Below are 24,437 nucleotides of genomic sequence, written 5' to 3'. Positions count from 1 at the left end.
GAATGACCTCCAAAGAGCGCTGAGACTTTTGATATCATGAGCGTGTCTGCAAACTGGGGTCCCACAGTATATATATATATATATATATATATATATATATATATATATATATATATATATATATATATATATATATATATATAGCAAAATACCCTACTACTTGGAGAAGTAGTGTGTTAAAGAAGTAATGAAAAGAAAAGGAAACATTTTAATAATACGTAACGTGATTGACATTGTCATGAGTGTTGCTGTCATATATATGCCTGCCTAAATAAGTCACCCTCGCTTTGCTCTTACTTTTTTACCATTCATTTAATCATGGCTAGTGGCGGAAAAATTATAAAATGGAAGGAGGATGGCTTTACCAAAACAATTATTGATGGCGAATCGATTATTCATGAAGCTTGAATTGGTGATCTGTTTTTCTGTGTTAACCTCATATTTTTTCATACTTCTTCTCAAACTAAGGTGGTGCGAGGGTAAAATGAATCGTGATGCGCTGATCAATGTAATCCGTGTACCAGGAAATCATGCATTGACAAAAGCTCCCCTTTGCTTGTAATGCAAAGTGTGATTAAATGCATTATTTTGAAGCGTTATGGAGCACATGCATCGAAGCTTCTCGGCTGTGCTTGTGCTAAGAAAAGGAAAGACTTTAAAAATAACGTAACACGATTGTCAATGTGACCTTTTGTAAGTAGTGCCTGGAGGATTCAGTGTGTAGAAACTCTAGAGACAGTGTGTGTATTAACTTGTAGATTTTTCTGTGAGCATTTGGTGGCAGTCTGACGAAGTTGCTTCGGAAGACAGCGTTAGCTGTGGAGCTCAGCTCAGAGCAAAATGAGGTGGGAGGGGAGATGATGACGTGACTCCCCACCCGCCTTAACTGTCAATCCCCCACAAACACAGTCTCTCAGAATTTGCATAAGCACACCCCTTCACCTACAATTTTAACTTAGTTACAAAGTGATCAAAACTCTCGTTTATATCCTGCGTCCTCTCATTAAACTTGTATCCCGCATTACCTGTGGGTATGTGAAACGCCAGCGGTAGCATGTCTATGAACTTAATTTAAAGTTTAGGTTTACACCTTGCTTTCTTTCCGAGCTGGCAGCACTCATGAATATGGTAGTATATGTCACTCGCTCACTTCTTATTGTTTCGCTGCCTTCTCAATTATAAAATGCATGTTTTCTTAAGCGCTTTTTGGAGGTCTTCCTGGTTTTCTACGTTCGTTGACAGTCAATTCACGTGATTACGTGGGAGGCGTGATGATGTCACACAAAACTCCGCCCCCCACGTCATTCCAGCTCAACTCCATTACTGTTAATGGAGAAAAATACCTTCCAGTTATGACCATTAGGCGTAGAATTTCGAAATGAAACCTGCCCAACTTTTGTAAGTAAGCTGTAAGGAATGAGCCTGCCAAATTTCAGCCTTCTACCTACACGGGAAGTTGGAGAATTAGTGATGAGTCAGTGAGTGAGTGAGTGAGTGAGTGAGTGAGTGAGGGCTTTGCCTTTTATTAGTATAGATAACATGCCAGCCATTAGAAAGTGGCACTGCATACTGACCTTTAAGGATTTTGCCACTCTATATCCTTCTGCTGTGAAACATTCTGACCTGTCATTATTTACACACGTCTTAAACAACTATTATCATACACTGATAATTTCTGTATTATCTATGACTATATCTATTATTTATCTATTATATTACATATCTTACACAGCAATATTGCTACTACTTCTTTGTCTTATCTTTGCACAATGTCTTGTCTTGTTTGTGTTTTAATTTTTAATTTTATAATTTTAATTCTATTTTTAATTATTTATATGTCATGTTGTTACACTGTGGACCCTGAGCTTCGCAATTTCGTCTATCTGTATAGTTGTATATGGTTGAGATGACAAAGTTCACTTTGACTTTGGACTTTGCTTGCTTCTTCTGGAGAGCTGATCATATGACTGGTAAATATTTAGTATTTCCTTTTTTATGTAAACAGTTTTACCCCTAATTTTATGTGGCCACTCCTCTGGCCTGCTTTAGTGGGTGCCAAATGACCGGTGCCTTTTCAGAATACCTTACAGTTGCTGGTACTTTTTCTGAGTGTACCATTGCTGACTGCCAGTGCAGGTAACCTGCTTTTGGAGCTGCTCCTTTTGGGATGCTTGGACACCTCACATTCAACTGGGGAAAACAGTCACTTTAAATAGACTTTGAATTTTAAATACTGTAGTGTTTAAATGAGGTCAAATAGTGTAACTTTAAATACACCAGAGTCTGTTTTAGTATATACAGTGTAAAGACCAGCCCGACCACAGACAGACTGACACTGAATGTCCCGAATATACACACGCTTTATTGTGTTTCCTTTTCACAACACAACCACCACAATGTACAAATCAGCAGTGCTAAAGCGCTCAATCCCCTTTCTCTTTCTCTTTTCTTACTCCTCACTCATAGCTCCGTCTTCTCCCTCCCAACTCCGCTCTTGAGTGGAGTGTAATGGCCTCCTTTATACAGCACCCGGAAGTGCTCCAGGTGTTTCTCTATTAACATCCGGCAGCACTTCCTGTTGTTGCGGAAGCACTGTCGATCACTGTTCTCGAGCTGTCCAGGTGCCTCCTGGCGGTGGCCATGTCCCCCCTCAGGGTTGAGTGTCCCGGCTTCATGGCCCTTATGCAACCCAGGGAGGCTGCCTTATTATGTTCTGGGGAAAATACTGCCCCTCTTCCGGTCCCTCCCTTCTCCCGGCGTCCCGGTGGAGTATCTGAAAAGGTGTCATCCAAATTGTTTAAAAATGATGAAGATCCTAAAGGTCACCGGGTAATGACCTCTACACAGTAGAAGATGAGGAGCTGACACCTGGCCTGTACAACTACCTGATGAAGTGCTCCCAAGAGCTGTAGGCAGTTTTGAGTTCACATCATTCTGGATGTGCTGATGCCAGAGGCTCATTTGGCTTCAGTGAATCTGTGATGAGTACAGAAAGTGTCTCGATGAGTAACATCCTCTGTCTCTGTGTTTATGATCGGCTCTTATTAAAGCTTTAGGAACAGTTGAGAGGGTTTCTCTACCAAAGGCAGAAGATCTGTTCATTGATGGACAGCAAATAGTGAGTGGTATTTCATGTAGTGTTTTTGGGGGGGGGGGTTAGTCCTCTCTTTTTCGTTTCAGTGCCATTATTCTGTTAAACAGAATAACATTTTACTTGTAGTCAATTTAGCCAAGAATATAAACTAAACATATATAAATGTAAATATATATGTTTAAAGTGAAATTTAAAATATGCATTAATACACTTTTAGTATTGGTGAAAGTAATTTTTTTTTTTAAGTGAGAGAGAAGAGTTTGACATTCTGTACTTGTAACAGTTGGAAGCACAAGGACAGCATCACTAAGGCATTTAAACGTGGGATTCAATCTCAACCACTCCTCTAATAAACATGTCCCTTTATTTATTTGTCTTTTGCCTTGTTTATTTCTGAGTGTTAAACTGACTGCATAATAGAGTTGTGTATATTTGATTTAACTATTGATGTAAATAACAAATAACACTTTATTGTTAAAGATTGTTGATTAAGGTTTTGAAATTGTCTGCTTATCTGTTTTTAACCAATTCATGCCATCTACATTTCTTTAATTTTTATAACTGCATTGTACAGTTTTATTCCTTTTTTGTACATTACAAGCAAACATGCCTATCCCCATTACATTGTTCTTTTATTTATATATAATATATAGAAGTGGGGGCGGCACAGTGGCGCAGTGGGAGCACTGCTGCCTCGCAGTTAGGAGACCTGGGTTCACCTCCCAGGTCCTCCCTGCGTGGAGTTTGCATTTTCTCCCTGTGTCTGTGTGGGTTTCCTCCGGGTACTCCGGTTTCCTCCCACAGTCTAAAGACATGCAGGTTAGGTGGATTGGCGATTCTGTGTGGGTGTGTGTGTCCTGCAATGGGTTGGCACCCTGCCCAGGATTGGTTCCTGCCTTGTGCCCTGTGTTGGCTGGGATTGGCTCTGGCAGACCCCTGTGACCCTGTGTTTGGATTCAACGGGTTGGAAAATGGATGGATGGATGGCTATAGAAGTGGACATACTGCAGTTTTAATACTTCAGCTTCGGTATTTTCCCTGATCATTCTGTTTGTTAGAATGAAATTTCTTTTAGTTCAACTGACCCATCATTATTGTTAACTGTAAATATTTATGAAATGGTTGCACAATTTATATTGAATAATTATTAATAAAATTTTGTTTTTGGTACTGACAATATTGAGTGTTTTTAATTTGTGCTGGCCCAATCAACTTGCATATTAATACAACTAGAATTGATAGATTTGAGCAGAGCCTCCTCTTGCATCAACATGGTCTACAAATGGCATGGACTTTGCTGGACTCGCCAGTAAACCCACAGGATAAAATACCTTGGAAAATAAGCATCCTCATCAAGACTTTGCTGTTCAATTGTTTTTTTAACTGAAAATGCAGCTAATACATAGAGGAACAAAGTTAAACTAAAAGGATTGTATACTCCTGATAAACTGAGAGTCAAAACTTTTGAAGCTCACAAGAACGAAAGTCACATTATTTGACAGTTGGTCTCATCCATTACCGGAGATGGACATCTGAAGCGGAGCTCCATTGCAGCAGCTTTATTTTTTCTCTTATTTCTTATTATCCCAAGCTATCCTGTATTTACCCAACCCGAGGAGTTTCTACTACAGTATATAAACATGAGTAACAAGAAAGTGGGTCAGAAAGAAACGGAAAAGAAACCTAAAACTACACCCAAGTCTAGACAGGCATTAAGCCTAAGTGCATTGTATGGCCTTTCAGAGACTGACCTGGAACAGACAAGCAAAAGCACAGACTTCCCAGGACCCTGCTTCACTGCATTGTCTCCTATCGAGAGCGAAAATGGAAGTGAATGTGCAAGTGATGCAGATCACAATAGCTCACCGATTCCAAAAGATCACCTGAAACTGGAAATGGCCTTGCAGTCTGTGCATTCATCTACTCATCGTGAGCTGGAAGCATCGGCTGTGATGGGGGTTGCCACTTCACCCGCGGAGCTTGAGGGCCGAGGCGATTTGTCCAAACTGAAGGAAATGATCACAACAGCCATGGGTGAGCTAAATAAGCAAATTAGGAAAATGTGAAGAAAGAAATAAATGGCTTGCTCAAGACAAATGATAAGCTGCGGCTTGAGCTGCAAGATATTCAGCAGGAATATAAAGACTTGGAAAAACGTATATATAATCGTTTTGATGCAGCCTTTAAAGGTATGCTGGGAAAAATTGAGGAACACATTCAGGAAAAAGCATCTAAACTGAGAGAACTTGACAATCAGCTGGAAGATGTTAAGCAGACATTCATGACTCAAATTGAAAGTGGAACATCTGGCATCTACCGGCAATGGAAAAGTTACAGCTGCGAATTCCGAATGCAAAAAACTCGAAGAGAGACTTGCGGCTCTGGAAGATGGATGCAGAAGGAACAATATTAGAATCGAAGGTCTACCTGAGAATCGTGAAAGTCCAAACACAGTGAAACTCATAGCTGAACTATTCTCAAAAATAATTTGAGAGGACTTTAAATCAGATACCGAGATAGCGGCAGCTTATTGCATATGGGGATCAAATACCTCCAAACCTAGGATTCTAATTGTCCGCTTCGAGAGATTACAATTTAAGATTAATGTAATGTCACTTCTCTGACAGAAACAAGAGATTATATTTGAAAATAACCACATTCATATTTTCCCTGATTTCTCACCCTCAACAGCTGCTAAACGTGTCGCTTTTTACAACATTAAACAGCGGTTATGGAAAGCCAATATCAGATACAGCCTCTTGTATCCTGCCAAACTGAAAGTGGATATTCAAGACAAATATTACATCTTCACCACTACTGAGGAAGCAGAAAAGGAATTAAGAAAGCTGATCCCGACACTGTTTTGAAATATGATAGTGAGTTGCATCCTGTTATGGCATGGCAAGAAGATATTACCTGCTGTCTGATCCTCTTGAAACGATATGGGTACCATAATTATACACCCTTTTCTCTTCTCTGACACTTTTTGTTTATGTTTTAATTACAGTTACACACATATGTGTAAAAGAAATTAAAGTAGTGTTTTTTTTTTACTATTCTAAACAAGACTGTTAAACATCATACCCTTGGTTTATTGTTTTTGTTATTATTGCATTAGGGTTTACTATGATTATCCAGGACCACTTTTTAACACCATTCCCTGGGTTTACTGTCTTAATATGTCAAGAGTGTTGAAAATTATATTTTATGCTTATAGTATTTAGACTTTATCGGCAATAGATATCTCTGCTTTTTAATCCTTAAATGCTGCTGCTGGGGGGCTTGTTTTGTTTTGGATGTGCTCTGTCTTAGGTATGTCAGAGAACTGGGACTTTGTGAAGTGGGGTCCAGCCTCATGTGAGGAGGCAAAATGTGGGTGTGAAGGGATAAGGGGGGAGAGAAAGAAAGCAAGCTATCTCTAATCTATCCTTTTAATCCTTATAATTATAACTTCCAACATAACAATAGGCTGCATGGCAATAACTATTGGAAAATTAGAAATTAAGGTCAAAGCTGTCTCACTTCCAGTCAAGACTACAAAATGATATAAAAAATTCAGAATCAATGTCTCCATGATGGGACAGTTAACTTTGTGAGCTGGAATGTTAAAGGCCTGAATCACGAATTAAAGAGAAAGTATTCTCTCATCTAACAGGTCTAAACACTAAAATAGTATTTTTACAGGAGACCCACTTACTAGGCAAGGATCAGTTCCAGCTGCACAAAGACTGGACTGGCCAAATGTTCCATTCCAGCTTTACAACGAAAATTAGAGGTGTGGGAATTCTCATACATAGAACAGTCTCATTTGTAGCATCAGATGTAGTATCTGATCCTGAAAGGAGATATGTGATAGTTATAGGTAATTTATTTAACTGTAAAGTGATTTTGATAAATGTTTATGCACACAAAGTCGATGACAGGGAATTCATGCAAAATGTATTTACATCCATTTCCAATGTGAACACTCATAAAATTATAATGGCATCCTATGAACAATTACATTCCAAATTTAATTTTCCAGCAACACATTTCTTTCACTATCTTCAAATTAGAAACTTTGTTAAACAGAACCTGCCCGATTTTCCCCATCTCCCACCTTCCTCTATGCTGGAAAAAATATTGCTCAGTTTCGAGGACTCAGACAGCATTTCTGCAATATATAAAATTATTTTACAGCCCCTCCCTTTCAAAGATCCAAGAGGAGAATGGGAAAAGGATCTCTTCCTCATCATATCAGAAAAGGAGTGGAAGGTAGCAATGCAGAGAATTCATTCAAGATTTATATGCGCAAAGCATACAATTATTCAACTCAAAATTATATATTGAGCACATCTGTCTCGCTTAAAATGGTCCAAAATGTTTCCAGGGCAAGATCCAACCTGTGAACGCTGCAATCAAGTCTCAGCCTCACTGGGTCACATGTTTTGGGCCTGCACCAAATTGACATCATTCTGGACAAAAATTTTTAAATGCCTTTCAGACAGCCTTGGTGTCATAATCCCTCCTAACCCATTAACAGCTGTGTTTGATGTAGTTTCAGAGGGGCTTAAAGTGGAGAAGGACAAACAAACTGTGATTGCCTTCACTACACTATTGGCACACAGACTTATTTTGCTAAACTGGAAGAATCCTAACTCACCTATTAAAGGTCATTGGGTAACTGATGTTTTATATTATTTGAAATTGCAAAAAATCTAATTCTCAGTTAGAGGGTCTGTGCAGAACTTTTTCTAAACCTGGCAGGATCTAATTAATAATACTGTAGAATAAGCTCTTAAAGCACCGAGGAAGTGGATTCTCTTCCCATTTCTTTTTCTTCTCCTTTTATCTTTATCCGCCTATTAAACACATAAATTTATTTATTTTTACTAGCATTAAGTTTTATTCCGTTGGCCATGCTCTCTTTATCAGGGGTGGGGGTTGATTTGTTTTCAATCCTATTTTTTTAAAAATGAATCTATTTGTATGGAATGATTACAATAAAATAAAAAAGAAAATATTTGAAGCTCAGTATTCTAAAACCATGACTCACAGCTAGAACCTTCTTATTCTAATGTCTTGACATTTAAGTATGTGTCTGTGTTTATATCTCTCTATTATAATAAAATAAAACCTTAGGAAGAGAGACAAGACGTGACTTTCTCAGAGAGAAAAGAGGAGATTAAAAAAAACACTGGTGCAAAACAGTGTGTCATGTTTTAGGTGAGCCAGCCTCCTGCATGGAAGTCATAGCTTTGCCCCTGTGATAAATCAGTGGTAGCTGTCATAAATTATACATCACCAGTAACGACACACTGCATGATAACGTGCAGTGAATACACTTGACTTGAGCATTCCTAGTTTTCATCCTCTCTCTGTACGTTTAGCATTCATTTGCTCAGAGGTTGATGCGCTTCCTGCTTCCTGTGTAGCTCTTGTTTTCTCCACCCTAGTGGCTCGCTTCTTCTCTTCTTCTGTTGGCATCTTTTTCGCGTTAAAACTGATTAAGTCAATGTTTGTGTTGCAATTACGACGTTTTCTTCCATTTTTCAGTTAAGATGGCACTTAAGTCTTCTGAGAACAGTGCCCGTACGAATGTGCAGCACAGCTACCCTGCTGGACACTGTCAAGAGTTGATTTTACAATAAAATAAAAAGATTAATAAAAATCATCACCTCAAAAGTGGACAGTAGAGGTCATGTTGTGTATGTGTACCAAATTTCAGGTCAATACGTTAAATGGCTTGCGAGCTACAGGTGATTTAAAATCCTGGACAGACAAATAAACAGCCAATAATAACCACGGTAGAGTATTATATATAAAGATGGGGGTTCAGACCCAAAATCTGCACCTTGGCAATGCTGATGGCCAAGATCATCTCTCTGCTTTTTGTACGTTCTTGGTTGTAGTTTGATTTACTTGATAGAGGTTTCTCCACGCCATTTGATTATCATTGATTATGAAATCAGTCATTAGGGCCCATGCCAATTTCATACGACACACATACAGAACGCGTGTCCTTTATCCAGTAATAGCTCTCGGATGAAGCCCTCCTGACAGAACTGCATGCATAGGCAGATGACTCTTTTCCAAATTTTACTGCCCCTTGGTGCTTCATTTCCCGTGTCACCTCCTTCAGCACCATTGACTGCTTGGAGCAATTTGTGATTGGTGTGAACGTGTCTCTGTATCTTGTATTGTGGCAGTGGTGTCCACTCTTCTCCAGCTTCTTGAAATTGTTTAGTTGCCTTGCACATCCAGTACACTTGATTGCTCCCTGCTCTGGCTGAGGTCAGGCAACTGTGATGAACTTCTCAGATCTTTCACTATCTTCTGCTGCTATCACTGAAGGGTCACTGTGGCCTTGGGCTTTGGCCTTTCATCATGGTGGAAACTCTCACATTCAGCTTTTGGACTGATGCTTGCAGATTTTCCAATATTCATGCCCCGAGTTTTCACCAAATCTCCTGAGCGGTCCTCTTCCATACTTCACAGTAAGAATGGTGTGATTCTCTACATGGGCGTCACTGACTCCCCTCCAGACACTGTGCTTATGGTTGTGACCATTAAGATCCATTTTTGCCTCATCACTCCAAATCCCTACATTCTGGGGGTTGTAGTTTGGCTTATTCCAAGTCTTTGTGCTGTGGACAGCTCTGCCATGTAGCCCATTTCTACTGAAGTGTCGCCTTCCCGTCTGCTCCACTTTCTTTTAGAGAAGGCTGGATTTAATTGCCATTACCAGCGGGTTTATCTTTGCATCTCTCACAGTTTCTAAGGTGGGTGTCAACGAAAGTACTAGGACTGATTGGCATGCCCAGCTCTTTATCTGAATCACAGTGTTAAAGTAAGTTCTCTTGCAGTTCTCAAGACAGATTTAGAATACACAAAAACATAACTGGCACAAGCACAGGGCTTCCCCACAAACTGAAAAACATTATTATTATTACTTACTTGGCTTTTATCCAAGCTAACATATAACATCTGACATACAGCTGGTTTCATTACTTTTATTTTTCCAGTTGGAGCACATGGCACCAGTGGTGTACCTACCAGTTGTGAAATTCTTTGGCAAATGCCAATCGCGCTCCGCAGTTCCCACTAGAGGACGTCGGGCCCTCAGGCCACTAGTGATGGGAACTCTGGCTCTTTTCAAAGCTTCCGCTCTTTTGGATCGGCTCCCTTTAAAGAGCTGGCTCTTACGGCTCCCGAATGGCTCTTCGTTTAGTATCACTTGGATGCTTATATTTTAGCCTAATTAAGCAATTATGAATGGTTTGTGTATAAGCAATTTCTTATTCATTGTTTTCAGACATTACGTATTTTTATGCATTTTTTCATTACAAAAAATACACAGTTACTATTGTTTAACATTTTAATAAAAGCTTTAAATTAACAACTTAACACAAAACCACAGCAAACAAATTAAATAAAGGCCAAACTCGGCAACAATACAACACTATGACTCTTTGAATAAAAGTTTTTAGATCAGGTTGGCATTCAGAAATGCCAGATGCCTCAGCTTAGATGGGCTGGTGTAATTTCTCCTCTCCGTGATTATTTGTCCTGTTTTTGAGAAGACTCTTTCTGAGGGGACCGATGTAGCGACAATGCAAAGTCTTCCTACCAGCACTGCAGCAGGAGTACTTGGCTCTTTTCCAGGGTCAGTGGATGGCAGGAGAGAGGGCACGCTCTCCTCCAGTTGCACGGATGGGTGGGAGGTTCTTATATGTTTGTGCAAGTTTGTTGTTGACCCTGCTCTAACGGATATTTTTATATTACAAATTCTGCACTTAGCTTTGCAGTTCCCATTATCACTGAAATGCAGCCAAATGCTGCTTCTTTTTCGGCTTTCACTCATTTCTTCACTCTTCTTTTTTTCTTCGCGATGCGCTTGCATTTAAATCTGGCTCCTCGTCTGTCGCAGCAACAGGTACACCGAGCGACAGTGTTGCTCGGTGTACCTGGCCTGTACCAACACTCGCTGTCTTCGGAGCGTCTGCCCCCCTTCCTTCCTTCACATAATGGTACGATCCTAGTCAGATGTGTCGTTCGTGAACGAGCCGGCATTATGAGCCAATGGTTTGTGTGCCCATATAAATATAGTCCCGCCCCTGCCGAATGGATTTTCAGCAGAGCTGAGCAGGGGCTCCTTCGCGAACGACACATCACTAGTTGGCAGACTGGAAGTCGTCTAGGAGCGGCTTCTTCGCTGCCCCTAGTCCGCAGAACAGCTCCACGGAACTCACTGTTGTTGTTATGGTTTTGCTGCAAAGGACTCCGCGCTGGTCGCTCATGGCCATCCGCAACGCCCGATGGAGTAGTAGCCTCTCCGCCCGGTTCCTGGTGCGCCCTGACCTCTGTTCCCTTTTCAGCGACCCCCTCGCGGTAGAGGTAGAGGGACTGGTGCCAGAGCAGGAGGTCGTCGTGGAGGCCAGGCTGAGAGACGAGAAGGGCGAGCTGTTCGAATCTAACGCCCGGTATCGCGCGGACTCCAGCGGCCGAGTGGACCTCAGCAGGGCGTCCTGTCTCGGTGGCAGCTACATTGGAGCCGAGCCCATGGGCCTCTTTTGGTCGCTGCTCCCTCAGAATCCGTACAAGATGCTCGTGAAGCGCGACGTGCGGAGTCCCTTCCTAGTGGAGCTGGAGGCCCGCGATGGCGAGGAGCAGAATGGTCACCTGCTGGCCCGCGAGACGCTCGAACGAGGCTTCTTAGCCAAAGGGGTGCGTAGGCTGCCGGTAAAGGAGGGTCGAGTCCGTGGGACACTCTTTCTGCCTCCGGGTGAGTATTGTTGTGCGTTTTGACCACAGAGGGTCGAGATTGGGGCATACGCGGTCAGGTGGCGTAGCGGTTAGCACGGTTTCGCAGATCAGGGGTGCGACCAGGAACGTTATTGAATGACGGACATGAATGCATATGAATTAGAAATAAATTTAAGGGCTAAGCTATAAATTGCATAGTGTTGGGGGCTGTAAACATCACAGAAAAGTTTTTCATTGTGGAATAACTCAAATCTAGTGAACTGTTGCTTATCGGTATGAATATGTGGACAGAACTTTGCATTTAACTATATACATTTTAGTTTCAGGAATAACAAACTTTTGTACTAGGGAAATTATGAGCAACAGATTAATGTATTATGTATGCAAATATTTAACAGTCGAGCTACTCCTGCTAAAAAGAAATAGCAGGAGCTGCCAAGAACTGCACAACTGCAGCGTACATCATTCACTACAGCAGGGCCCCCTTCAGGAGCACCACTGCAGCCCACCTTTATTCCCCGACATTACTGACAAGTACTGTTCACGGTGAAGAGTCCAGATCTACTGGCAGTAACATAAGGAGGTTTCCTTTAAGTGTTTAGATTCATGGTATAATTCAGAGTTACGATCTATGAAAGCATCGGGCCGATGCCTTGAGAGAATGTCTCATAGGTCTGGCCTTACTGTTCACATCCAGGCTTTCTCTGACCATCAAAGGGCTTACTAACTGCAGCCGGGAACACGCATTATGGCAGAATAAAAAAAATGGTCATGATAACCTGAGGGTTTTTTTTCTCTGTAGTTAATAATAAACTACTTCAACCCACATTTGGCCCAACTACCTCTTCTACTGAAGTCTGTGAAAAATTCCTTCACTTTTTCCGCAATAAAATTAAAGATCTAAATAATTCAACTAACAAAAATCCTCCTTCAATTTATATCTTCGCCTGTCTTCCTACTCCATCCAGCTCCTTTTCTAAATTTTCACTAGTCACGTCGGCATTTGTTAATGACCTGCTTTGTAAGATGAGACCAGCTACTTGTGTACTGGGCCCCATCTCCACCACACTTCTTAAATCCTGCCTTCATGCCATAATCCCGACTGTTACAACAATAATAAATCCATCCCTCGACACTTGAGTGTGTGTCGCTCACTTTTAAAATCGCTTCTGTAACCCCAATGTTAAAAAGTCTGGTATTGATGCTGACAGTCTTAACAATTTTCGGCCTATTTCCCACTTCCCTTTCCTGTCAAAAGCTCTTGAGCGTGTTGCAGCTTCCCAACTCGCCAATTACTTAACCTCTAATAATTTGATGGAACCCTTTCAGTCTGGTTTCAGAGTGCAGCACAGCTGTGAAACTGCTCTGCTACGGGTAATCAATGATTTGCTTATGGCAGCAGACTCTGGACAAACCAGCATATTAATTCTGTTAGATCTCAGTGCAGCATTTGACACTCGGGTCAGACATGACGTTCTACTGTCCAGAATGGAGAACATGCTGGGTATCTCTGGCACTGCCCTCCAGTGGTTCAAGTCCTATCTGACTGATAGGCAAGAGTTTTTTAGTCTTAGCAACAGCAGATCCAGCTCAGTGCCAGTCGCACAAGGAGTTCCTCAGGGCTCTGTCCTCGGCCCTCTTCTCTTCTGTATGCTTCACCTTGGCCATATTATTCGTAGATATGGACTGGGTTATCATTTTTATGCAGATGATACTCAACTCTATTTCAGTGTTAAAAGTGAAACTTCATCAGAGCTCTCACAGCTCACAACTTGCCTCAGTGAAATTAAAACCTGGATGGAGCAGAACTCTTTAAAATTGCAAGAAAACTGAACTCTTGACGAAGATCTCATCAGACCAGCATCTACTGCAAAGAATCTTAGTGTCATTTTTGATTCCTCCCTTTCTTATTCCATCCACATTAACTGCATTAAGAAAATTTCTTTCTTTCATCTCTGTAACATATCCTGTGTTCACTCCTTCCTCTCCTTTTCTAATGCTGAGACACTTGTCCATACTTTTTTCACATTCTGAATCGATTATTGTAATTCCCTACTGGCAGGTGCCCCTTCTAATCTTCTATCACAGCTCCAGCTTATTCAAAACTCAGCTGCAAGAGTCGTAACACGAACCAGCAGCAACGAGCACATCACACCCATCCTGCTTCGCCTTCATTGACTCCCTGTGCCTTACAGGATTGAATATAAAATTCTGTTAATAAACTACAAAGCTTTAAATGGCCTCACTGGACTACATCAGTGACCTTCTCCATTGTTACGCTCCTGTTCACCCACTAAGGTCCTCTGATTCTGGTAATCTTGTTGTGCCCCACACTAATCGGCACTATATGGGTGACAGCAGCACCATAGCACCCAGACTGGAATGATATCCCGAAATAAATTAGATCAGCTGACTCCATTCATTCTTTTAAAAAACAACTTAAAACTCACTTATTTTGGAAGGCTTTTAACTTAACATTCTGCCCTTTCTTTCAGTTTACCTCTCTGTCCAGGTGCTCAGAATAATTTGTGTGTCTGTGATATTTACAAATTAGGTTATTTGTTAGGCTTTTCTTTTAGTATTGAATTTAGTATTTTACTCTGGTTTATTGTTCTTTATTCTATTTAATGTTTTATCTGTTTCATTGTTCTATTCAGATAAACATTTGTATCCAATGTTACATATACCCTGCTATTTTTTTTTCTTTTCTAAGACTCTGTGAAGAGCCTTGAGCATGGGAAAGGCGCTATATAAATAAAATGTACTATTATTAGTAATGCCTTTAAGCTGTCATATCATGTGTGTCTCAACCAACACAGTGAGCACCTGCCTTGAGAAGGTCTCCATGAATGAAGCGGATGCACCCTGCACAGGCGCCCTTTTTGAGGCATCTTTACATTCATCAGCAGTAACAGTTGTTAATGACATGCAAGCAAATCTTTTGTTTTTCCTTTGAGTAGAGAGGCAGCAGACTTCAGCAAACAATTTTGTACATTTTTGCACTTTTTTTTTTTTTTTTTCCCCCAAATTTGTCAAAGCGGTTGTTCATTTCAGGATGATACTCGGTCGCCAATTTAAACAACTCTGTAAAATGCTACTGATTTAGTGCCTCCGCAGTAATATCTTGTTTGGCAAAGAACAGATGTCAGAAACTACTTTAATATGCTCATAATTTCTTTCTACAAAAAATACATTTAAACTGTTACAGTATTTAATTTAAAATTGTGCATTGTGACTTTTAGGCATCGGCCCAGATCTTGCTTGTGTGTGTACGTGCCGTTTAACTTTTGACAGGCTCGACAGAGAGGCTTCCAGTCACTGAGTCCATCTCTCACAAATGTAGTTTGTTCACTGCTGTGCAACTCAGAAACATGGCTGCACATTTTATTAACACCTCATTTCTAACAGTGCTGTATTTCAGCCAGTTACACTCTGTGTACCTGCACAAGGGAAAAAACGCAGGATTTTCCAAATGTGGTATCTGGAAACTTTACCAGTCTTGGCAGAGTGGCTTATTAGTCAAACTCTGACACAGCGTGTGGCAGGCTTGAACTGCCATTTTTGTTTCTTGGAGATTCATATGGAGGTTGCGATGTTTCTGCTATTTTGAGGAGTCCGACTCACTTTTTTCTTCTTAGCTTAGGCTCAACATATGCAGTTAGGCTTGCTTTCATGAAATTTAGGTTTCTTTATGAATCATTTAATTGTGTTTTGATTTGCCATTAATGGTGAGTTTCTTATATTCACTACGACAGAACTCAGTAAGCACAAATGTGACCAAACCAAAAGGAGTCCAAAGCATTGAATGCAATCTACAAAACAAGCATGCATTAGTAACGGGTGGGCATAAAATAACACCAATCGCAGGACTTGACCAGCACTTTTCAAAATTACTCATTGGAGGGCTTTCAGTATTCACTCTGCATTGACTGCAACATGTAATAATTAAAGCTGGTGCAAAACAGTGTGTCATGTTTTAGGTGAGTCAGCCTCCTGCATGGAAGTCATAGCTTTGCCCCTGTGATAAATCAGTGGTAGCTGTCATAAATTATACATCACCAGTAACGACACACTGCATGATAACGTGCAGTGAATACACTTGACTTGAGCATTCCTAGTTTTCATCCTTTTTCTCTGTACGTTTAGCATTCATTTGCTCAGAGGTTGATGAGCTTCCTGCTTCCTGTGTAGCTCGTTTTCTCCACCCTAGTGGCTCGCTTCTTCTCTTCTGTCGGCATCTTTTTCGCGTTAAAACTGATTAAGTTAGTGTTTGTGTTGAAATTACGACGTTTTCCATTTTTCAGTTAAGATGGCACTTAAGTCTTTTGAGAACAGTGCCCGTACGCAAGTGCAGCACAGCCACCCTGCTGGCCACTGCCAAGAGTTGATTTTACAATAAAATAAAAAGATTAATAAAAATCATCACCTCAAAAGTGGACAGTAGAGGTCATGTTGTGTATGTGTACCAAATTTCAGGTCAATACGTCAAATGGTTTGCGAGCTACAGGTGATTTAAAATCCTGGACAGACAAATAAACAGCCACGGTAGAGTATTATATATAAGGATGGGGGTTCAGACCCAAAATCTGCACCTTGGCAATGCTGATGGCCAAGATCATCTCTGCTTTTTGTACGTTCTTGGTTGTAGTTTGATTTACTTGATAGAGGTTTCTCCACGCCATTTGATTATCATTGATTATGAAATCAGTCATTGGGGCCCATGCCAATTTCATACGACACACATACAGAACACGTGTCCTTTATCCAGTAATAGCTCTCGGATGAAGCCCTCCTGACAGAACTGCATGCATAGGCAGATGACTCTTTTCCAAATTTTACTGCCCCTTGGTGCTTCATTTCCCGTGTCACCTCCTTCTGTGATGAACTTCTCAGATCTTTCACTATCGTCTGCTGCTATCACTGAAGGGTCACTGTGTCCTTGGGCTTTGGCCTTTCATCATGGTGGAAAGTCTCACATTCAGCTTTTGGACTGATGCTTGCAGATTTTCCAATATTCATGCCCCGAGTTTTCACCAAATCTCCTGAGCGGTCCTCTTCCATACTTCACAGTATGAATGGTGTGATTCACTAAATGGGCATCACTGACTCCCCTCCAGACACCGTGCTTATGGTTGTGATCATTAAGATCCATTTTTGCCTCATCACCCCAAATCCCTACATTCTGGGGGTTCATTTATATGGATACACCTTAATAAAATGGGAATGGTTGGTGATATTAACTTCCTGTTTGTGGCACATTAGTATATGTGAGGGGGAAACTTTTCAAGATGGGTGGTGACCATGGTGGCCATTTTAAAGTCGGCCATTTTGGATCCAACTTTTGTTTTTTCAATAGGAAGAGGGTCATGTGACACATCAAACTTATTGGGAATTTCACAAGAAAAACAATGGTGTGCTTGGTTTTAACGTAACTTTATTCTTTCATGAGTTATTTACAAGTTTCTCTTTGTTTACAGCCATTGACATGTCGTGAGGAGCGGATAGAAATTGTGTTGATGTCTGGTGAACACAGTAACCGGGTCATTGCAGCAGATTTCAATGCAAGACACCCTACGAGACCACCCATCTCCCATGCTACAGTTAGCAAACTGCTTGCTAAGTTTCGTGAAACTGGTTCAGTGTTGGATTTGCCAAAATGTGGACGCATGAAAACTGTCACTAATGAAGAAACATCAGTGGCTGTCCTAGCTTCATTCAGCAAGAGCCCACAGCGTAGCACTCGCCACATGTCACTGGAGAGTGGCATTAGTCGAACATCCCTTCGGCGGATATTAGCTACTCACAAATGGCACCCTTACAAACTCCAGCTACTGCAGCATCTCAACGAGGATGACCCAGATCGGCGCACTGAATTTGCAGAATGGGCAAAACAAAAATTGGAACAGGACCCTCAGTTTACGCAGAAGATTTTGTTCAGTGATGAGGCAAACTTTTATGTGAATGGTGAAGTTAACAAACAAAACCACCGCTATTGGTCTGACACTAACCCACATTGGATAGATCCCTCCAAGACTGTTGGAACAAAAAAATTGATGGTATGGTGTGGTATATGGGGTACAAAGATATCAATGGAAACCTCAAGGCCACTGGATATGCGAAATTGCTACATGATATGTTTCCCTCTTTATGCACTGAAGCTGGCACGTTCCCTGAGTTTTTCCAGCAAGATGGTGCACCACCACATTATGGGTGTCAGGTCCGAGCATTCCTAGATGAACAGTTTCCTGGAAAGTGGATTGGTTGTCGTGGGCCAGTTGAATGGCCCCCATGGTCTCCCGATCTGACCCCCTTAGACTTTTATCTTTGGGGTCATCTGAAGGCAATTGTCTATGCTGTGAAGATACGAGATGTGCAGCACCTGAAACTACGGATACTGGAAGCCTGTGCTAGCATTTCTCCTGCTGTGTTGCTATCAGTGTGTGAAGAGTGGGAGAAGAGGGTTGCATTGACAATCCAACACAATGGGCAGCACATTGAACACATTTTATAAGTGGTCAGAAACTTGTAAATAACTCATGAAAGAATAAAGTTACGTTAAAACCAAGCACACCATTGTTTTTTTGTGAAATTCCCAATAAGTTTGATGTGTCACATGACCCTCTTCCTATTGAAAAAACAAAAGTTGGATCTAAAATGGCCACCATGGTCACCACCCATCTTGAAAAGTTTTCCCCCTCACATATACCAATGTGCCACAAACAGGAAGTTAATATCACCAACCATTCCCATTTTATTAAGGTGTATCCATATAAATGGCCCACCCTGTAGTTTGGCTTATTCCAATTCTTTGTGCTGTGGACAGCTCTGCCATGTAGCCCATTTCTATTGAAGTGTCGCCTTCCCGTCTGCTCCACTTTCTTTTAGAGAAGGATGGATTTGATTGCCATCACCAGCGGGTTTATCTTTGCATCTCTCACAGTTTCTAAGGTGGGTGTCAACGAAAGCACTAGGACTGATTGGCATGCTCAGCTCTTTATCTGAATCACAGTGTTAAAGTAAGTTCTCTTGCAGTTCTCAAGACAGATTTAGAATACACAAAAACGTAACATACAGTTGGAGCACAGGCAGGTGAAGTGGCTTGCTCGTGGTCACACAGTGTCAGTTGTGAGATTTGAACCACCTAAAACTTTTAACTATTTCTTGCCAATAACGAATATATAATGAATATTTATACTCTTGACACGGGTGCAGATTCTTAACCCTCATGGTGATCTCAATTTACTTAAGTGGGTAATAACGGACTCGGCACACAAGGGGTGTGAAAACGTTTGAATAGCATTTTTGACACACAATATGGTATACATTGCAACTTTTACATTGTATTGCACGTAATTTGAGATTTTTTTCCTGAAACTTTTGACTTATTCGCTGTTGTTCACGCTGGATGGCCATTGAAGCTCACTCTATCAAGCATTTTGCAATACCTTTCTTCACGCAAACGTGTTTCTCATCACTCACTATAAAGAGCCAGGGGTATGCATACTTATGAGTGGAACTGTACATTTATAAGACCGCGGTATGATTCATTTTAATACAAGAGAACAAAACTACTGATTCTTTGTCAAACTCAACAGTCGATTTTCTCAAGATTAAAGATGCAGTATTTCAGACGTCACCCAGACCAACCTCAGGCTACGTCTACACTACTACGTTTTCATTCCAAAAAAAAAAAAAAAGACTGTAATGCCGTCAGCCTTGAGATTTATCAGTAAACTGTAGTGACCGGCACATGTGTGCACCATTCAAACTGTACAAAGCACAATTTAGACACATACAGATAATCCATACACAAGCACCATGGAAAGCAGTTCTTTCATGCCTGCCATATTAGGACATGGCTTTCTTCCATAACGGGTGACCAATCAAGAAATGAGACGTGTAATGAGCAGCATCCATTTAGGGAACGGCTACATATAACAAGCACAAACAAAGCACAAAACGTCGGCGTGTGACTAGAGCCTGCATTTCCAATAGTCTGTGTGCCAGTAATTTTCAGAAATATAGGTGCAGGCTAATCTATAAAGTTAAGCTGAATTTCTCTCATTTTGTAGGTGAAGGCCCGTTCCCTGGGGTTCTTGACATGTACGGTACAGGAGGAGGTCTACCAGAGTACAGGGCCTGTCTCCTCTCAGGCCACGGTTTTGCGGTGCTTGCTCTCGCCTACTATGGCTATCAGGACCTGCCCAAAGACATGAGGAAGCTGCAGCTGGAGTATTTTGAAGAGGCGTCTGCTTTTCTCCGCGCCCACCCAAAGGTATGATACTGAACCCAATGCATCATCCCTACAAATTGCACAATACACAAAGGCAAATTACAAACTTGAAAAGAACTGAGCGCTATTCAGCATGTATTACTCAGTAGTTTAGTTTCTAATGAACACATAGTCAGAATCAGTTAGCAGAGGATGTCTCACAGTTACAAAGGTTCAGGATGTGTGCCTTGTGTCACTCGTCAGCCCTGTGGCCCAGTTCACCTTTCACTGTCAGTGTTTGACATGGCAGTGTGTACAACTTTTGAAGTGCTGAAGTGTGGGAAGATATTAAAAGTGACTCCACAAGTTGGTGCATATGAACACTAATACATTCTTGAAAATGTCCAAATCCTTTTGAGTCATCTAGTATGTGCTAAGGCCTACTATGTGATTAAATGAAAGCAACAAAAAGCATATCAGGCAGTAATAATAATAGTAGTAGGAAATGGTGACATCTCTGTGACAGGTGCTGTCATTTTATAATGTAGTGAGTATAGGGTGAGGATGGGGTGTTGATGAGTAAGCTGGGTGGGGATACTTGGCGTGACCCTTTACTGTTTTATGCAATATGCATTTTCAATGGACATAGTTTTACAGTGAACCCCATGGGACACATGGCTCTAACAGAAAATAAAAGGATACAAACTTTAAGAATACATCCATTTTTCAAGCCAAGACAGTTGTCGATTATTGATTCGTATTTTGTGATTACATACATTGTAAAATATCTTCTACATGCCTTTCCTGAACCAACAAAACAATCGTTTGAGATTCAGTGATTTTAAAAGAAGATCTGCGGTGTGTGCTACTTCAGTGCTTGTTGTCTTTCTCAATAAACTCCACCCCAAACACCCCAGCAGGCCGTGGTTCCCTCTTCTGTTTGTGTTTTTATACTTTCATTTTCCATTGGAGCCCCATTCTCCTTTGGTTTCATTTCAAAATGCCAGGATTGGCCATTTATTTTTTAAAATTTATAGAAAACGCTTAACTTTAGAACACAGTTTCTTGTGGCAAATGCTTGTGAAGAAAATATTTGAACTTTACAAATTTCAAACTTCTCTTTTAAGTATTTTGTAGCCTGTGCACGTCTGTTGCACTCTGTTAGCTTCACACACACTTTCAAGCCACCATGGAAGAAGTGTCCACAGAGATGCAAATGCTTGAGTGATCGTATCATTCCTTCTCCTTGCTAAAATAATCTGTCTCAATATTTCAGGAATGCCATACCGTCTCCGGAGCAGCAGAGTGTAACATGCTGACGGTAACAAGAAATGTGAACATGTCTGCGTTATTGTCATCCCAGCCGCACTGGTATGCTGTACTACAGCCTAGCAGGAGAGTGTGCTGTGTGCATTCTGGGAACAGCCACCTATCAAAGTGTCAGTCCAGCTTTCATCCAGCTGTTTGCTAGAGTTGTGTGGAACCAGTTTGGCTGAGTGGCACCGTGGCCAGTGTTCATACCATGAACCATTGGTGACACGGGTCAGGGAAGTAAAAGAAAGGCTGAATGTGACTAAACATATTTATAAAACACAGGAAATGATCAGATTTGGTCACGTGTCTGGTCAGTTTCATGAGGGTTCATATATGAGCTTAGGATTCAATAACATGCTAGCCCCAATCAAATGTGCAGTTTGTTATACAAAGGAAAAGGTAACACCAAAGTAAAATACATTACATTTTTGATACAGCAATATAAAAGGTACATTACTAACTCACGCAGGCTCTATATTTGTTTTTGGATTGTTGGCAGCAGTTGATAACATATATAGAATTTTTTTTTTTTTACTGCGTTTCTTTATCAAAGCATATGGCCAAAGGAGAACTCCGCAAGTGGACTCTCGCATGTAAACAGAGGAGTGTCATTAACAGGTCTCTCAATCAGGTTACCCAGCTTATCATGGTTTTTTATGTGCATGTAATTGAACACTATGTGACCCTGAGCTCCAAATTTGACCTTTGTAGAGGTCGTAGCAATATAGAAAAAAATTATTATACTTACCATTGTTCCAATTTAAGAGTTCACTCACTAAATGGTTATATTTTGCTTGACAGGTGACAGGCCCTGGGATCGGCGTCATTGGAGCCTCGAAGAGTGGAGACCTAGCTCTATTACTGGCAACATTCACCCCAGGCATCTCTGCTGTTGTCAGTATTAATGGGTGCAATGCCGTTACGATTTTTCCCATAATGTACAAGGGCACTGTTTTCCCTGGGCTGATCGGTGACTCCAGTAAGATAACTGTCACCAAGTCTGGAATAGCAGACATAAGAGACACCTTGAGCAACCCTTTGGAAGGTGAGAATCAAAAAAGCTTGATCCCAATTGAGCGGGCAGATTGCAGATTTCTCTTTTTGGTTTCTGAAGATGACCGGAACTGGAACAGCCCTTTCTTTGCAGAGGAGGCTGTCAAACGCCTGAAGGCACATGGGAAAGATAATTTTGAGAAGGTCGTGTATCCTATGGCTGGCCACTACCTTGAGCCACCATACTTCCCACATTGTCCTTCTTCCTTCCACATGCTGGTTGGAAAGCCAGTCGTCTGGGGTGGAGAAGCCAAAAGTCATGCCATGGCGCAGATTGACATGTGGGAAAAAATCAAGGCATTTTTTAAAGAGCATCTGGGCACAGGGAAATGTTCTAGTGCCAAACTTTAAAAAAATAAATAAAAGGCACATCAAAAACATAGTGAAACTGAAGGTGTGGGGTATGCATTTGCCTTCTCTCCATTAATCAAATCTGCCTTCATTGCTACACACAAAGCTCAAGGACTTTCAGATGCCTTAGGTGGTACTTGCCTGGTTTTAAAGGTAATGACACATCTTTTAAACTACATTACGTCAAACATTTTTTAACAATGCAGAATGAATGACATTACTGAGTGTTATAGTCAGATAAGTGTAGTTGTGTTTTTTTTTTTTAATGACAATAAATACACAAAGTTGGAGAATGTGATGTGAGCTTCATTTACAGCACACACAATAAGAGAGAACTACTTAATGCTGAGCTGGCATAGTTTTTCATCAGTTTGTAACATTAGACAAGTTTGATTAATATTAAATAAGCTTTTCTAACATAAGCGCCTCTCCAAAACCCTCACCTTGGAAGTTAACAAGGATGTATTTATTATATTAAGAAATGTAATTACAGTATACAAATTCAGAACCCCCCCACCCCGATCTTTCTGCTAAATTATTTTAATTCATTTCTTCCTTCATCAAGCAAAAGTCAGTACCCCAGAATGAACTCAAGATTTTAGAAATATATTAAATATTTATAGGATTTTATTAAATCTATTAATAAACAAAAAACATTAAATACCTAGTTACTAGGAAACTTGGCTCAGGTGCATCCCATTCTGTTCGTCATCTCCCAGCTCCTAATGCCACTAGACTGGTATTGGGCAGGTGCTGAACTGTGCCTGGCTGTCTCCAGCTGTGACACTTAAAACTGAGGCCAAGCAGATCAGTCTTGTTCTCATAGTTGGAGTCTTTAAAGGTGCCTTTCTTTGTGCAAATTCCAAGTGGGATTTCATATGCAATCTGGCCACACTGCCATAAAGCCCAGATTAGTGGGATGTTGCAGTGATGGCTGTTTTTCTGGAAGTTTCTCCCAATCTCCCCATAGGTTCCTTGGCACGCAGCCAGAGTGACTGTGGTGGTCCTTGATCACCTTTCTTACCATGTCCCTTCTCCCAAGATTGCTTAGGTGGACAACTCTAGGAAGATTTGTGGTTGATTCAAATGGAATCATAGCCAAAGGGGCTTCAACAAACTAAGGGCCTGAACATTTAGGTCAATTTGCAAAAAAAATCTGCTTTTGGTTTGTTATTCTGGGGTGTTAAGTGTTGCTTGACAAGGGAAAAAAAAAAAAACAAATATAAATGATATTAGCAGAAGACTGCATCATAACATGTGCCAGCTTTCAGAGGGCTTTGCTGATCCATCCAGTGAAGTGGTTTTGAACCCGACCATCTGACAGTATCACAGATCTTTCCTTGAAAAATCCATCCACCATGTGCTTCTACCCTCACTCATGGACCAACAAGGAGTGACCCTCAGAAGCTAAAGTTCCACCTGATGGGCCTAAACACTCTTACACTCCAGAGCAGCCTTCACGTGTAGAGGGCCAGTGTTGCTAACTTAAAGGAATATGGCTTGTCTCTCGGGGAACTCCTGCTCTGAAGCTCTCCCTCTGCAGCCATATCCTAACAATGGGAAAATGAAAATCATCTTTCCATCATTTCACTGTATGTTTGTTCATGATGAATTTAATTTACTGAAGTGAGCATATATTAAGGCATTTTATAAATTTTGAAGAAAATA

The 24,437-nt window shown here is 41.0% G+C and overlaps 1 protein-coding gene across 1 annotated transcript; it reads left to right on the top strand.

Annotated features, from left to right (window-relative positions):
- The first annotated feature begins 10,927 nt into the window (after positions 1 to 10,927).
- Positions 10,928 to 23,924, top strand: LOC120518536 (acyl-coenzyme A thioesterase 1-like). The gene is made up of 3 exons (XM_039741379.1): positions 10,928 to 11,858; positions 19,912 to 20,114; positions 22,167 to 23,924. Exons 1-3 carry the CDS (start codon positions 11,336 to 11,338, stop codon positions 22,767 to 22,769), a joined length of 1,329 nt encoding a protein of 442 aa, XP_039597313.1. The 5' UTR covers positions 10,928 to 11,335; the 3' UTR covers positions 22,770 to 23,924.
- Positions 23,925 to 24,437: the final 513 nt, after the last annotated feature.

Source organism: Polypterus senegalus, chromosome 18 (genome assembly GCF_016835505.1).
Source record: "Polypterus senegalus isolate Bchr_013 chromosome 18, ASM1683550v1, whole genome shotgun sequence".
Taxonomy (NCBI): Eukaryota; Metazoa; Chordata; class Cladistia; order Polypteriformes; family Polypteridae; genus Polypterus; species Polypterus senegalus.
This window is presented reverse-complemented; position numbering and strand designations above follow the sequence as displayed.